Source organism: Dioscorea cayenensis, chromosome 5 (assembly GCF_009730915.1).
Source record: "Dioscorea cayenensis subsp. rotundata cultivar TDr96_F1 chromosome 5, TDr96_F1_v2_PseudoChromosome.rev07_lg8_w22 25.fasta, whole genome shotgun sequence".
NCBI lineage: Eukaryota > Viridiplantae > Streptophyta > Magnoliopsida > Dioscoreales > Dioscoreaceae > Dioscorea > Dioscorea cayenensis.
This window is the reverse complement of record NC_052475.1, coordinates 32,642,144-32,657,700: the sequence shown is the minus strand read 5'-3', so window position 1 is coordinate 32,657,700 and position 15,557 is coordinate 32,642,144. Positions and strand designations below refer to the sequence as shown.

Sequence of the window (15,557 nt, the reverse complement as noted above, 5' to 3'; positions counted from 1 at the left end):
ACATGGACACTGCTTGTTGTTGACTTGTACATTCATAGAAATTAGATTTTTGAGAATATTGATCATGAATGAGAGAATTCCCATGGTCTTGATGGCTTTAATGCATATAATTTACTTTTGAAGCCTCTCTTTTTTTTTTTCTTTCTTTCTTTCTTTATGGAAAAGTTGCTTTAGAGATGGATCTCTTGTTGGTCTCTTTTAGCTTTTAGGGGGGCCATTGAAAAGAAAGATGTTTGTGCCACTTCTTTTGAACTGTGTGGGTGTGGATTGTTATTGGGTGTAGAGATTCCTTTTCTTTTCTTTTTTTTTAATTAATAACTCTTCAATCCAAAAACACTCTCTCTCTCTCTCTCTCTCTCTCTCTCTCTCTTCATTGCATTGGTAATAGGACTTTAAAATCAAGCATGCCAATGAAGAAGGATTTGGTGGCATGTGTTAGTCCTAAAGGACATTGCCTCTTTTACAGTGATGAATACAAAATAATTTTTCCTTTAGTTATTTATTTATTTGCTGTTGTTGTTGGTGTTGTTGTGGGGTTGAGTGTATGAAAATGAATAATAACTTTATAGCAAGAAAAAGATTTGTCAAAGTACTTAAAGTTTGGTACTTGGTAGTTATATGTTTGTTGGGTGGCAATGTTGGAGGGGAATTAGACATGTACTTGCTGGTTTAATTGTCCTGTGAATCTACTTCTTGTACCATGAGAACTTGTTTTTTAGACTTTTCAAAGTGTCTTGAATATTAACATGATCTTACTTCTTCTGTAACAACCTCTCTAGCTTTCCACCAGCCAAGTGAATAATCCTAAGCAATCTTATTACAAAATATCAAGCTTTTATGGGGATGTTTTGTTAATTATATTATTATATAGTTGTAGTAAAAACACTGTTTATATAGATTACGCCCCGGGGGGGTGAATAGGAATAAGACTGTAGGAATATGAATATGAATGAAAACTGTGTTTGGTTGGAAGAATATTTCATTGAGAATGGACAAAATATAAAAGGGAAGTGTGATAAAATTATTATTATACCCCTAATACACATAAATCCAGCTACATATAATTTATGATAAATATTTTTTTTTAAAATATTTGAATGTTATTATTAAAATCATTATTATAATTAAATATTCAAATTAAATATCTCATTTAAATTATTACTAGTTTTAATTATTTTAATTAAATATTTAAATAATTGATTTTTTATATAATTAAATCTCAATAAAGAAAAGTGTTACTACAATTTAATTATTATAATTAATAATTTTAGTCAATAATTTTTATTTAACTAAATAAACATGGACGCAATGTGTAATTAATAATTTAAATTTAATTAAATTTCTTTTATGGGTAAAAATGTCATTTTACTTTTATTATGATAATTATATACAAATATAAAATAATTTTTTATTTTAATAATTACTTAATTTAATTATTATAATTAATTATTTAATTTTATAAGTTTTATTTAATTAAATATTGAGAGGGACAAAAGTGTTATTTTAAAAATGAATACTATTTATTCTACCCTAAACAGTGTCATTCTCCCCAATTTTGGGGAAATACATATGTCTCTACAATACCACTATTTATTACATACACATTTCATTTATATTCTAACAATTATGTATTTAAATATAGATATAAATTATTATTAATAATGATTACTATTTTAACAGTATTTATTATCCCAATCGAAACACACAAATAGGCTTCAAGGAAAATTAGAGACATGAGGATCACATAATTTCTTAAAAGTTACAGGGTAAAAGCGCTAAAAGCGCTCATTGGATTCCTCATTCCTTTAACACAATATGGACCCACAGCTGTCAAACAACCTTGGTTGTTTCAGCTCTTCTTTCAAACCCTCATAAAAAAATAATTATTTTAATTAAATAAAAAAATACAAATTCTTCACTCCATAAATAAAAAACAAATCAAATGAATATGTCAACTATTGGACAACCTAATAGTATGATACCAAAATATTAAAAAAAAAATTATGGGTTCAACTCCCTCCCTTTACAGTACTGTCCTTTGTACTGTTTATGCACTGTTCATCATAAATTCTTATATTATTTTTATACCATACATATATTATATATCCGGGCTTCAGTACTGTTTGGTATTCTTTATATTCATAAAAAAAACGCTTGTCGCTTATTATTCTTAAAAAAATAATCAAATGAATATATAAATATATAAATATATAAATACGATAATATGTTATCTACAAATGTATCTAAAAACAAAAGAAGTTCCCCTTTCTCCATCGTCTTACGCCTCATGCACGATGTTCCGAGCGCCATGTTCTTCCACGCTCTCAAATCCAAAGTCTTGGTGGGTGTTCCTCGAATCATACCGATAACACTTGTCACTTCCAATATCGTCGACTGACCTTCTAATTTTCTCTCTATCGGAGGACAAGAAGATCTTTATATCATTAAACTAATCCTCGTATCTTTACGAGGGATCCTCCGGCTTAACCATTAATTATTCGAAAAGTCGGTCAGACTCCTCTAACTACGGCTTTCCAACCTCATCATTCCTCGCCTAGAATCCTAAACTCGCTCTCAGTCGTCTCCCAATCACCTACTTAGAGTGCCTCTTTTCGGTCGCGAGACTCCAAACGAAACGATCAGGGCAAAACTCATCGACATGATTCGCTCTAGACTCACTTCTTGGAAAGCAAATTACTTATCACTTGGTGGGACGCTAACGCTTCATTAACTCGTCCTCTCTCACTCGCTCCTGCTCATCTGGATGTCGGGTTTTCAAGCTCCCCGCTTGGGTGATTAAAGAAATTGATAAAAATCGGAGATTTTTCTTTGGAAAGGCCCCGATCTCGGGGACCCAAAGGAGTCGATTGATCGCTCGGAACAGGATCACTAGACCAGCGGAAATGGGAGGTCGGGGAATCTTTAACCTTCGGGACATTCAACAACGCTTTACTAGGAAAGTGGTGGTGGAAATTATCTTGCAATCCTAATAGCAGTTGGGCCAAAATCATCCACGCTAATTATTCTATAAGTGACATAAATGGAATTCTATCTCACATTCCACCCAGAAATAAATCCTTTTTTTGGGCAGGAGTGACCTCCACTTTTACTCTCCTTCCGATCATGTATCACGAAAACTATCGAGTGGCTTTAACACTTCACTATGGTTTGATCGTCTGCACTGGACTTCTACTTAAAGATTGTTGGCCCCTGATCTCTACAATGATCAGATCTTGTCCCTTGGATTACCATCGAGCAATTCTCCCAGTTTCTAAACAACCCTGAGCTTTTATTTCCCACATCCACCCCCGATATGTTATCTCGCTTTCTTCTGAAATTATCCCCGATTGCTCCCATATTCAAGATGATACTCACACTTGGACCCTTGAAAAAAAGTGGCACGCTCACGATCAAATCATTTTATAAATTTCTCATTGATGGTGGAATCACGCACCCGCTTTACTCCCTTTTCTGGAAAAATCGTTGTCCAAGCAAAATCACTCTTTTCTGCTGGCTTGCTGGGGAGGACAAAATCCTCACTCTCACAAATCTTTTCAAGAAAGGTTACAATTTTCAAAATTCCACCGATACCTATGTCCTTTGCCACAATGCCTCTGAGAATCTTCATCATCTCTTCATCGACTGTGTTTTCTCCAAACGCATCTGGGCATTTTTTTCTCAAATTTTAGAATCAAACTCTCTTCCACAGACAATTCCATTGCTCTGGACCAATTGGATACCATCCTTAGTCCCTCAACAATGAATCCTCCGGGACCTCATTTCCGTGCAATCTTGTGGAATATTTGGCTTGAAAGAAACAATCGCATCTTTCAGCTGATCTGCATCATCGCATCTCAATATTATTTATAAAACCGCTAATATGCTTCTTTCTTGGTTCTCACCCGATAGCGATAGGGCATCAACAAAATCTCAATAAAGCATCACAGAAAATCAAACGCTCACTCAACTTCTACAGCGCTAGAGCCTCAAATCCTACTGGCGATTTCGACCACAATGCAGCTCAGGAGTAGTTGCTCATTCTACATTTCTAGACAGGGCTCGAGATGCCGACGGTGTCTCTCACCGCTTAGACTTTTTATCTACTTTCGCTTTCTCTGCTTTTATTTCCCCAGTACTTTTGTTCCCTCACTTCCCGGTGAGAGGATTTAACTCTTTAGTACTTTTCGCCTTTCCTTTCAATATATCGTTGGTTTATCCACTTTTCTTCAAAAAAAAAAAAACAAAAAAACAAAAAACAAAAGAAGTGCAGCTCACTTGTTCATCACTGATAAACAGTTAGATTTTGATTCAAGATTAATGTACATATGTTTATAGGTTGGTTATTTACAAATGTGTATAGATAGTTGATCCTCTACATTATATATATCTCTATTTATATAAAATTTATTATTAAATTTGAGCTAAATAATGTCATTCGATGGTTTGGCATGCATCATGTCTTACGCTGACATTTATGTGGCCATCATGCATCGTGTCTCATGGCTAACTTTTATGTGTTAGATATGAACTAACTTTTATATCTCATTATATAGAGTATAAAAAAATTGGTTTCCTTCACTTTCATGGTACTCTTTCCAAACATGAGTTTTTTTAAAATTTTATTTTTCTTCATTAATGTTTGTCTAGCATAATATTGTTATGATTGTTGTATTTAAATATAATATGGTGAATGTTGTGAAAATATTTATATTGCAGCAAATATTTAGGCTCATTTTTTTACTTATTATGCCATGAAATTCAATAATATTAATTACCTTTTGCTTTTTATATTAAAAAAATTATGAATGTACATCATTAATATTTACCAAATATAAGCGGTTGCTTTAAAATATTGAAAATTTTCCTTTAAATAGCTTGAATAGAAAATATTACGTATTTTAACATATTTTATAATTAAATTTTGAATTCTTACCATTAACATCAGCTGAATACATTAAAAAATTATAGTGATACATTAGAGTATTTAAATGTTTGGCGAGTACTAAACTAGATTTATTATCATAACCCAAAATTTTCAAAACAAACCATTTAAATTAGGATTATGAACAAGTGTGTAAATATATTTTTGAATTATTATTTTTTATGAAAGCAAATAATATAAATTTTATTTTTTTAAAAAATAAAGATACATGATATTTATATTTTTTTTTATTTTTATTTTCACTTTAACGAAAGTAAATTGATTTTCTGTCATAATAGTTAAGGTGAGCGGTTTGTCTATTTAAAAAAAAAATTGGATGAATCACGTACTTTCATTATAATGAAAAGTACAATAATAATGAAGCAATCCACTATTGTAGAGACCGGCAAAATACAATTAAAAAGGCAATAACACAAAGCCTATAAAAAAAAAAAAGAAAGAACATGATGTGATACAAGACTGGGAAATAAGATAATAAAACCCTAATCAATTAGGGGCATGACTGGGAGCAAACTACAGAGCTCGCTCTTTAATATATATATGGTATAATATACATATATTATATATATGCATAATAACGTAATAAAAAATGTACAACCGAACTCGAGTGAACATTTTTTTTTATGTTTTTTTTTTCCGAATTGGTTTAATTTATTAGTATTTTTATGTAATCTTTTATATTACTTAAAAAATAAAATAAAATATTATTAATTAGTTCATATCACAAGTTTATTATTTATTATTGATTAGTGTCCTGGCACACTTTCACACAGCCACCATATTCCTACCTGCGTGCCTAGGGATCTGAACAGCTGAATGAACGGTTCAGATCGAAGCCAGGGAGCAGTCAGTAAAATTTGATAGAAATCGTTGATCTTCACCCTCCAATCATGATGAACGGTTCAGATCCAATCCCAATTCTATGGTTTTGATATGGAAAACATCTTCCCGCTCTCGATCCATGCAACTCCATGGCCGATGATGAATGGATGGGTTGTTCCATGGATGAACTCCAGAGTTCGAGCATGAAGCTATTTAGGGTTTTGAATCTCACGATGCGTTCATCGTGAATCGAATTGAGAGGTAAGCCTTCTTCTCATCTCTTTACTAATCTGAATGTTTGGTTTGTTTTTACATTGTTTGTAAATTTTATTGCAATCCATAGCTTAATTATCTAAAACCCTAATAGAATTGTTCTTTGATTGCGATTTACTCTGAGATATCTTTGTATTTAAAGTGGATTCTATGAATTTTCCGAATTGCTCGTTAGGTGTTTGTTAAAATTCCTATTTTTGGATTGCCAGTGAAAATACTTGGCTGATGAATGTTGTGTTGTATAATTGGATTGGTATGCCAAAGATGAGCCCATAAGGACAATCTCTTTCAGTAACAATGGAGGCTGTGGACTGTGAGCAACTTCACACAATTGTTGACATAATTTTTCAGATTTTAGTATCTAGTTTCGTTTCTGTAATCTATCATCAAGAATCAAGATCATGGAGAAATGTATTGAGTTGTCTAGCTTCCATATAGTACCTAGTGATTATTATCATGGCGTGAAGAAGTTAGTAGAAAGCTATACAATAAGGTGGGTGGTCTGGGAAATGAAATTTCAGAGCAAACAAATGTTTGTTAGTATTATTTGATTTCGCTTCTTGTTCTGAACCTAGTTCAACCATTTACCATTTTCACTGAACTATGAAAATTATTATATATAGTTGGCTTCCTCATTTGTGGAGAAGACCCTAATGTATAGGGTGGAAATTCATATGAACCAATGGAAGTCTAGACGGATGAAATAGCTATTTGTTTAAAGTAATGGATTATATAGCATCTGGGCATCGGCTTCTGAAATATCCAGGGTTTGTTTCGATTTATTATGCATGGATGTCCAAGATATATATCATTCATTCATCAACTATATTAGAAACTTGACAGCTGAAGGGAATATTGATCATTTGCTTTTCTTCCTTATTTCAAATGAAAAGGACCAACTTGTGATCACACAACTCAGCTTACGAATTACATTGTGTTGTTATCTTACTTGATTTTCCTCATGAACTTCTGGTTAATTGGATTATTGCTTGAAAAGAAATTTTTCACTATATTTAATCAAGTACTTATGACTGAAATTTGATTGCTAATTATCTTTAATATTGTGGTGATTTTTGGAGCTAAACCTGTGGTTTGAATAATTTCTCCCGTCTGCATGAGACTGGTTCCCACATGAATTTATTCCGGAGTTATTTCCTGTCATTGTTTTTCACCTACTGTTGTCTTCTCCATAATTTTGGTATTCCATTGACCTTTTCGTTTAGAGGAAAAAACCTAGTTCTCCCGAAGACTTTGAAGGAGGGTGTTTTCCCTGTTGTATCCCCCTGCCAGACCTCAAGAAACTGATGAATGTTCTTGTCTTGACCAAGTCTTTTGTTAACTATATTTTTTTTACCATGGTCAACCTAGACTGGTCGGTCTTCACAAGATTCATAATTTTGGAAACAAGAGCTCATCCTCCTTGCTTTCCCCTTTTTCACATCATGGAAATGGTGATCTGACCATTAACATCAAGTTCCCTGAGGCCCGCCTCAGGACTTTGAACAATTATTTCTGGATCATTTGTGTGTATCTCTTTTTCTTCCTCTTCTTGACAACCATTAGAGACCCAAAAGAAAAGAAAAAATCTTCTATCTCTATCCCGCCTCTGTCATGGTGGCCATCTGTATCAATGTGTGGCCATAGACTTAAGGCTCCTCCTCACTCCCTAATTTCATTATTTTGTGAATGCATTAAATTGGATTTGATAGGTTTTGCTGTTGCAAGAATTTTATTTTTAATTCTCATGTTATCTAACATAAAAAAATCATTTACCATACCACAATTGATTGTTGCAGGCTTGTTATCCATCATTGATTTTTGAATGGCTATTTGAGCGTGATATTAGAAACTTAAGCAGAACATTGGAATCAAGTGCTGTATTATATTACTTCTCAAGAAAAGCACAACCCATGAATTCTTTTTTGGTTCATAGACAAAGTTGAAAATCTTTGTGGTGTATCATACGCATATTTTGTCTTGAATCATGTGGTGAGGTCAAGTACATTGCAAACTAATTCATGCCTTACAACCCTAGATTTTCTCCGGAGTTCATGCATTTACTAATAGAGAACAAATACTCACTGGTGTGTGATAGCATGATGCAAATGGCTAATACCAAAATCTTCTAATAAAGTGCCATGTCCATCTTATTTCTCAAGAAAAACACAAGTTGATGTACAATAACTTTACAGGATCACACACAGATCAAGAACATTAGAACATAACTTGGTTCATATCCTACAAGTCTGGATATTCTCTAGAGTCCATACATTAACTAGGGAGAAATCTTTCTTCTTGGATTGAGCTCATGTAGGAAGAAGGATCAGGGGGCACAGGAACAGAAACAGAGCCTTCAAGCATCAGTACCACCTTTGGCATTGTAGGCCTGAGTGATGGGTCTTCCTGGATGCACCAAATGGCCACCATCACAAATCTTTCCACCCTTCTCATGTCAAGCAACGCTTCTCTCTCACTTCCAACCAAGATATCCAATCTCCCCTCTCTGTAGCAATCATACGCCCAGTAAACCAGCACCACTGCTTCCTCGTTCTCACTCTCCTCCAAGTGTTTCCTGCAGCAGATGGTCTCTAGCAACATCACTCCAAAGCTATACACATCAACCTTCACCGTAATTGGCATGCTCTTGAACCACTCCGGCGCAACAAAAACCTCTAGTCCCTCTAATGCCCGTGTTTGTTCGTGTCTGATTAGCTCCCAGTAGCTTTGCCATTCCAAAAATCTGAGATCTTCGCCACCAGGTTGTCATCCAAGAGTATGTTTTGACTCTTTTATGTCACAATGTATGATAGGTGTGATGCACTCTTCATGCAAGTAAAGGAGCCCTCTTGCCACGCCCAAGATAATGTTTCACTCGCCTGTTCCATTCCAGCTTCATCTCTCCGAAGAGGAAACTCGTCAATGAACCATTGCTCATAAACTGGTAGACTAGAAGCCTGTTCTCCTCTTCATTGCAGTATCCCAACAACCTGACCAGATTCTTGTGGTGCGTCTGTCCAATTGATCTGACTTCTGCCAAGAATTCTTTATTAACATCTTGGCACACCTTGTTTAACTTCTTGACCGCAATGCAAATACTGTCCTTCCCGTTCAAGAAAGCCCCCTTGTAAACCGTGCTGAATGCTCCACTGCCCAGTTCCTCACTAAAGCCATTTGTGGCCTCTCGGAGCTCTTCGTAAGTAAAACAACGAAGACCGTGCTCCGAAACATTGGAGACATCTTGATGATGAGGGTGCTTTCGTTTACAAGGATAGCAGAAGATCATAAACAATATGGCCACCACGAATAGAATGTTAATGAATACTGAACCTCCGAGGAGCGAAGAGCCAGCAATTATCAGACCTTTTCGGTCATTCTTCTTGACTACAATGGTTGTGATTGTCCCGGGCTCGTAAGAAGAAGCATTATCCTTTGTTACTTTGATGAGAGCCTTTCCTCCAACATACCCGCCGATCTTTCCATTGGAGAGAGGCAGTTTCTTCTTCCAACATTCTCCATTTCTGAAGATTGCCACTGCACAGAAGCAATCACTTAAACAATAGTCTCTGCACTGGTCTTCAACAATCGGAGTGTAATGCTCATAGTCTGATAATGGCCAGTCAGTGTTCACCATCTCCACGAGCTGAAACCGTGCAGAGTCATCAACATCACACCTCTGCGCCACAAAGTCCGGCATGCAACCTCTGTACTCATTGCTGCTGTCTATAAAGGAGTATTTGGATGGGCACTGGCACACTGCTCTTTGATCCCCATCCAATTGACAGTAGCTATTGAAGCCGCAAGCTCCACTTCCGACATCATTAGTAATTGCCCGGCATATATCATCTGGAACATGACCTTGTGAGGTCCATCCCTGTGCCCAGCTGCCATTGCTGCCCTTGTGGTAAACATAATGTCTGAAGACTCCATCGAAGTCCAAAGTTGCACGTTGATAGAAATCAGCAGCCGTATTTGATCCCACACCTGCTGAAGTTATGTTTATCCTTGTATTATTAATTAGCTCCAAGTAGACGATGCCTAGGGGGTCGAAGATGAGTTTAGATCCAGAGCCGGAGGTGGATGTAGACCAGTATGAATTATAGGATTGATTGGCGTTGATGGGGCTGGCGAGTTGCCGTAGTGAGACATCTCCGCCTTTTAGGCTGAAGATGAACCGGCCGCTAGAGTAGTTGGTGCTGGTGAGTTTGGACTGTAGCTGAGTGTTAATAAAAGCATTAATAAGGCTGAGGACTTGTGTGGGGAGGATTGTGTCAGTAGGGAAATTAAAGCTCTGCCAAATGAGGTCGCTGGAGTTGGCATCGACAAGGACTAAGTTTCCAGTGTCGAGCATGGCTGCGTGGGAGCCGCCCGAGGCGGAGGAGGAGAAGATGGTATCTCCATCAGGGCCTGTTAGTAAGAGCTGGCCATTGGAGCTGAGGCTGAGTGTGGAACCAGCAGGTGCTGGGCTGTTGCCATTGGCTGTCCAGACTATGGCTTTGTCTGCAGTCTTGGCTAACCAAATGGCCAGGAGGAAGAGATCGGTGGTGGTGTTACCGTTTGATGGTAGGGGAGTGAAGCCAAAAGCGAAGTCACCGGAGGGGGAGAGGACACTGGTGATGGTGCCAGAGGTGGTGAGGGTGGTGTCTGAGCTTATGTTCTGGTATGTCTGAGCTCTTGTTAGTTGTGGGAAATAGCTTAGGATCAGTAGAAGCTGAGTGAGTTGCAGTAAGAGTAGTAGAAGAAGAGGATGGAGAGAAGAAGATTTTATCATCATCTTTCTCATTCTGAACTGTCTTTCTACTTCTTCTTCCTGAATTGTTGCTGTGGATGAAGATCATTTGTAGAGACAAATGGAAAACTCATGTTTGTTGACTATTCTGCCGCATGGCTTAAGTCAAAGTCTCTGGTCGACGTCCGAGGTATTGTCCCAACATCGTCAGAGATTCAAAAAATTTTCGAGCCTGATATTCCAACAGAATTTTCTTGGAAGCAGGTCTCATAAGGTTCGGTGTCTTGAATCAATGGATGTAATCCAAGTCGTACAAACCTCAGAAAATGAGCGTGAGTTTATAATTTGTGTGAAGTACATCCGGATTTGTTTAGCAAATTCACATCTAAGAAGGAGGTGGTCTGTTGTTTCCCATTCTTTATGGCACATAACGCAGTTGTTTGTCGCATTTTGAATGTTACACCATTTCCTGACTAAGTTGGATAGGGTAAGGATTTTATCCTCATTTACTAACCAGCAGAACAAAGAAATTTTGTTTGGGGATTCAATTTTCCAGTATTGAGGGTGTAAGACACTCCGTATTCCACTATCAATTAAAAATTTGTAAAAGGAACAAATAGAAAAAGGTTCCCTTTTTTTCCCAATTTCCAAATTCTCAAGTTTTCCTGACTGCTAGAGCAATCTGGGATGGAGGATAGGAAAGGCGGAGTTTCTAAGTGGTTTGTCATGCAAAAAAAGCTTCCACGATTTGCAAACATTTGTGAGAATTGTTTGATCGTTATCTATGAAAGGTTGCAATCATTGAACAAGTAAGGCAAAGGTCTTCAGGAGTTTGGCCCTATAACCGTTATCGTATCATAAAAGTATGGAATCACCATTTTTTATGGTCATGGACATACAGATTCCAAAAGAAGGGTAGAATTGGCGTAATATCTGAATAGAAGTAAGACTTGTTTCTGGGTGCAATGTGAAATAAAGATCTTGAGTTCCGCTATTCAAGTAATTAAAGTGTAAGATTTTTTACCAACATTCTTTTTGGTAGGTAGAAGGAGATTAGACAAGCGAGAATAAGAAGGAATGGAGATGGAGTAAGATAGGAAATGGAAAAAATTAAAGTTAAATTTTTTTTATGGATTGGTGGCCAATCTTGTTATTTGTTTGCTTCTCTTTTACTTAGGGTGTTTGTTTTGAATAATCTCTTTTTCTTAGTTTGAATTGGTTTTTTTCTCCGTTAGGCTTCTTTGCTTTCTATGCTTAATGCTATCAAATGCCACTCATCCGGAGATTTTCATGCTTATAATTTTTTTAGACTAATAGATGGCAAAGCATCTCTAATTTAAGTGATTGTTAAAAAAAGACAAACATGTATGGAGGGACATCAGTTATAATGACATACGGACCTCTTAGGAAAATCCCCATACTCTATAATCCTAGAGGGGTGAAACTGCTTTTTCTCACACAGAGGACCACATCCAAGCTCATAATTGATGAACAATATTGGATTCCAAGTGTGCAGTGCATGGAAGTGTGCATGGCATGAACTATACAGAAACAATACTGTCGGGGGAAAAGATTTGAACCATTATCCTTCTTTTTAGTACTATTGTGTCATACTATTGGAATATCCAATAGTTGACTCATGCTTATAAATTCTTGCTATTTTTTTTTAAATTTGGATGAATAATAATGTTGAGAATTTTTTTTTATTTTAAATTTTTATCTTCTCATTGATCAATGTAAGTTTTCTTTTTTAAATTTTAATAGTTTATTCAATTTTTGGTTTATTTAAGAAATCAACAAGAGAGAGAAAAAAAACAATAGATGAAAATGAACCAATAGGGGGGTTCTTTCCCTCCAGTGGGCTTTGTTACTTTTATTTACTTTTTGTTTGTGTTCTGTATTTTTCCCCACTCCTGGTGAGGATGACTTATTCGATATCTGTGTTTAGTGTTTTTGTTGTATTTGTTTTTCTTTAATGAATGTGGTTTATTCATTTTTTATTAAAAAAAATACAATAGATAAAAATGAGCTAATAGAATGGATAGAGACGAAGTAGGAGAGAATAGGAAGGAATGGTGATGCAATAGAAAAAAATAAATTTTTTCATGGATTGGTAGCCAATTTTATTATATTTATTTAATAATAGTTATTATTATTATTAGTTTGAGTTGGTGTTTTTGTCAGACTTCTTTGTTTCGAGATCCAATGCTACCAAATTCTACAGTGAGAAGAACGTGTTCCTTCTCGAGCCTTGTATAAACATTTGGTAATGAGGGTTACGCGTCGTTTTGTAGGGTACAACCATAAATATTATATTATATTATATTATATTATATTATATTATATTTTATTTTATTTTTATAAACAGTGACAAACGACACTCAAATGAGTATTTTAAAGGGACATGTAAGATATAGTAGTGCACCAGTTATGGTGATTTAATGCCTGTTTAGAGATTTACCATGTGGGACGTGCTAACATATGAGATAATTAGAACTGTCATGTGCGCCCATATATCATGAATCATAACCCCACAATGATAAATTCACCCTATCTTGTAACCCTAGAGGGTGTAGAATACGGCTCTTTCCATATGAGACCTGATGAATAATGGATAAACAATATGATACAGTATCCTATAATATATATATATAGTATATTAGCACAATACTGCAACACAAAAAACAGTAGTGTGCTCTGGTGTATAAAACATGAAAAATATTACTGTGGAAGAAAAGTTTTAAACCCTCGTTTCCTCACGCAACTTTGTAGTAACGGACCATTAGACCACTAATGGTTTCTTAATTTCTTTTTCCTCCCGTTTAGAGATTAAAAACTGCATAATTGAAGTATCACCCATGGAAGGATTTGATGGTGTTGTGCTTTTCAGTGTTGGGTGGAAAGTAAGGGGCGTTAGGGTAAATTATTTTGCATAGTTTCAAATAGCTATTCATGACTTGTCACTTTGCAAAAAACTTTATGAAGGCCATGTTTTTTTGTTTTCTTAAAAAATTTGGGAACTCTAATTGGCGATGTGATCGAAGAGATCATGAGCAAACGGTGCAAAGGTCGAGGACAAGATGGATCAAAGCATCATCCTCGTAGTTGGAGTGAATCTGGACAGTAAAAATTCAATGGTTGCTAGCGGTGGATTTTTAGCCCTCATGGGAGGTTAAATCAAAGTTGAGAGAGATATTTTTTTGGAAGTGTAAGTAGTTATTGTGTGGGTAATCCCTAGTATTTATGTATATACGGGCTCCCGCTCCCATTTGTTCACTGAGATTTGTACAGACTCCTATTTTTTTCTTAATAGTTAGATTGCTCTTCTTGGCAAAAAGGAAAAAGTTGAGAGGGTTATTGAAAAAATTCTTATCAATGTATTTCATTGCAAATGCTTCGCCGGAAGTCTAGAAAGAGCATCTGAAGACTGTTCTAAATCTTTCATTGCTAATGAGGGCGTCGATTTTGTAGTCTTTGTTCAACTGAGCGCTCATGATCTTCGGTTTGTTCAAGTAGTGCATTGGTTAATAGTGTTATTTACATAAAGAGTAAGTAATTGTGAATATCTAGCTTTTCGAGTTTAGCCAAACTCAACAGCAGGACTTGAAGGTCATTAAAAAAGAGATTCAAGATAAGGAAATGAGAGGGAAATGATACGGACAAAATGAAAGAATTAGATGAATGGCAAGGAAAAAAATTATTTTTATTAAAAAAATAATTAATGTAGGGTCTAAGAACAAAAAATTTGGTGAGGGTATTAAAAGAGCTTTGATTTTTTCAAAGCCTTATTGGTCACATGCAATATTCTAAGAGACTTGTTGGTCCTTCTCTCTTGTTATTAGGCAAGATTTTTAGAGAATGGGTCCATTTTTTATAATTTTTTTATAAAATGAATAATCAATTATTCACTGTGTGAGATAGGGATTTGAACTTTTGATTTTTCATGAGATTCTTGTGCTTTAGTGTTAGGCTGTTAGACTATACCAATGTTTTGTATTTCTCTAATATATAAAGTCTTTTTTTGAAATAAATATATATAAAACTTCATGAGAATTCTTTTATTTTTCTTGATTTGACGCTACCAAATGCGATTGACTTCGTGAATGTTCTGATGATTTTTTTTAAAAAAAATTTTTTAAAAATTTTTTTATTTTCTCGTTGATTAAAAGTAAGTCAATTTTTTAAAAAAATTGATGATTTATTTTATTTTTTTATTTTTATACAAGAAATAAAGAAGAAAGAAAAAAAGAAAGACAAACAAATAATGGGAAGCAAGAGTGGTAAGGAATGGATATATGAAAAAGAAAAAGAATGTTTCAAATACAAATTTCTTATAAATGAGATTAAATAATAAATAAAAAAATAAATAAATAAAAAAATTTGTCAATGGCCATATAGGTTTTCAATACCAATCTCAGCATTAATTAATCTTAAAAAAATATTAATTCATAGATGAATTACAATATGAGTGTAGTTCCATGCATCATGGGACCAAATTGAATATTATATCAAAATATAAAAATTATAATGCATATTTTTGGAGTAAACAAAAGAAAATATATTAATACCAATCTCAGCATTAATTAATCTTAAAAAATATATTAATTTTAATCTTTTCATCCATTTTTTGAATGATCCTTTGCTTCTCCCTTCTTTTCTTTTGCTATCCCGTCTTTTATCTCTGGTGTTTGGATTTTTGTGTTTGTTTTTGTGTCTAGTTCTTATACTCTGTTTTCTGTTTCAGAAATAAATTCGTGGTTTATCCATTTTAAAAAACAAAAAAAACAAAAAAAT

The 15,557-nt window shown here is 34.8% G+C and overlaps 1 protein-coding gene across 1 annotated transcript; it reads right to left on the bottom strand.

The window, feature by feature from the left end:
* Positions 1 to 8,160: 8,160 nt before the first annotated feature.
* LOC120261695 (G-type lectin S-receptor-like serine/threonine-protein kinase LECRK3) lies at positions 8,161 to 11,243 on the bottom strand. Its single transcript, XM_039269678.1, is given in 5 exon segments — positions 8,161 to 8,704; positions 8,706 to 8,774; positions 8,776 to 8,826; positions 8,828 to 8,902; positions 8,904 to 11,243. Coding segments are annotated over 5 exon segments (2,505 nt in total). The 5' UTR covers positions 10,818 to 11,243; the 3' UTR covers positions 8,161 to 8,308.
* Positions 11,244 to 15,557: the final 4,314 nt, after the last annotated feature.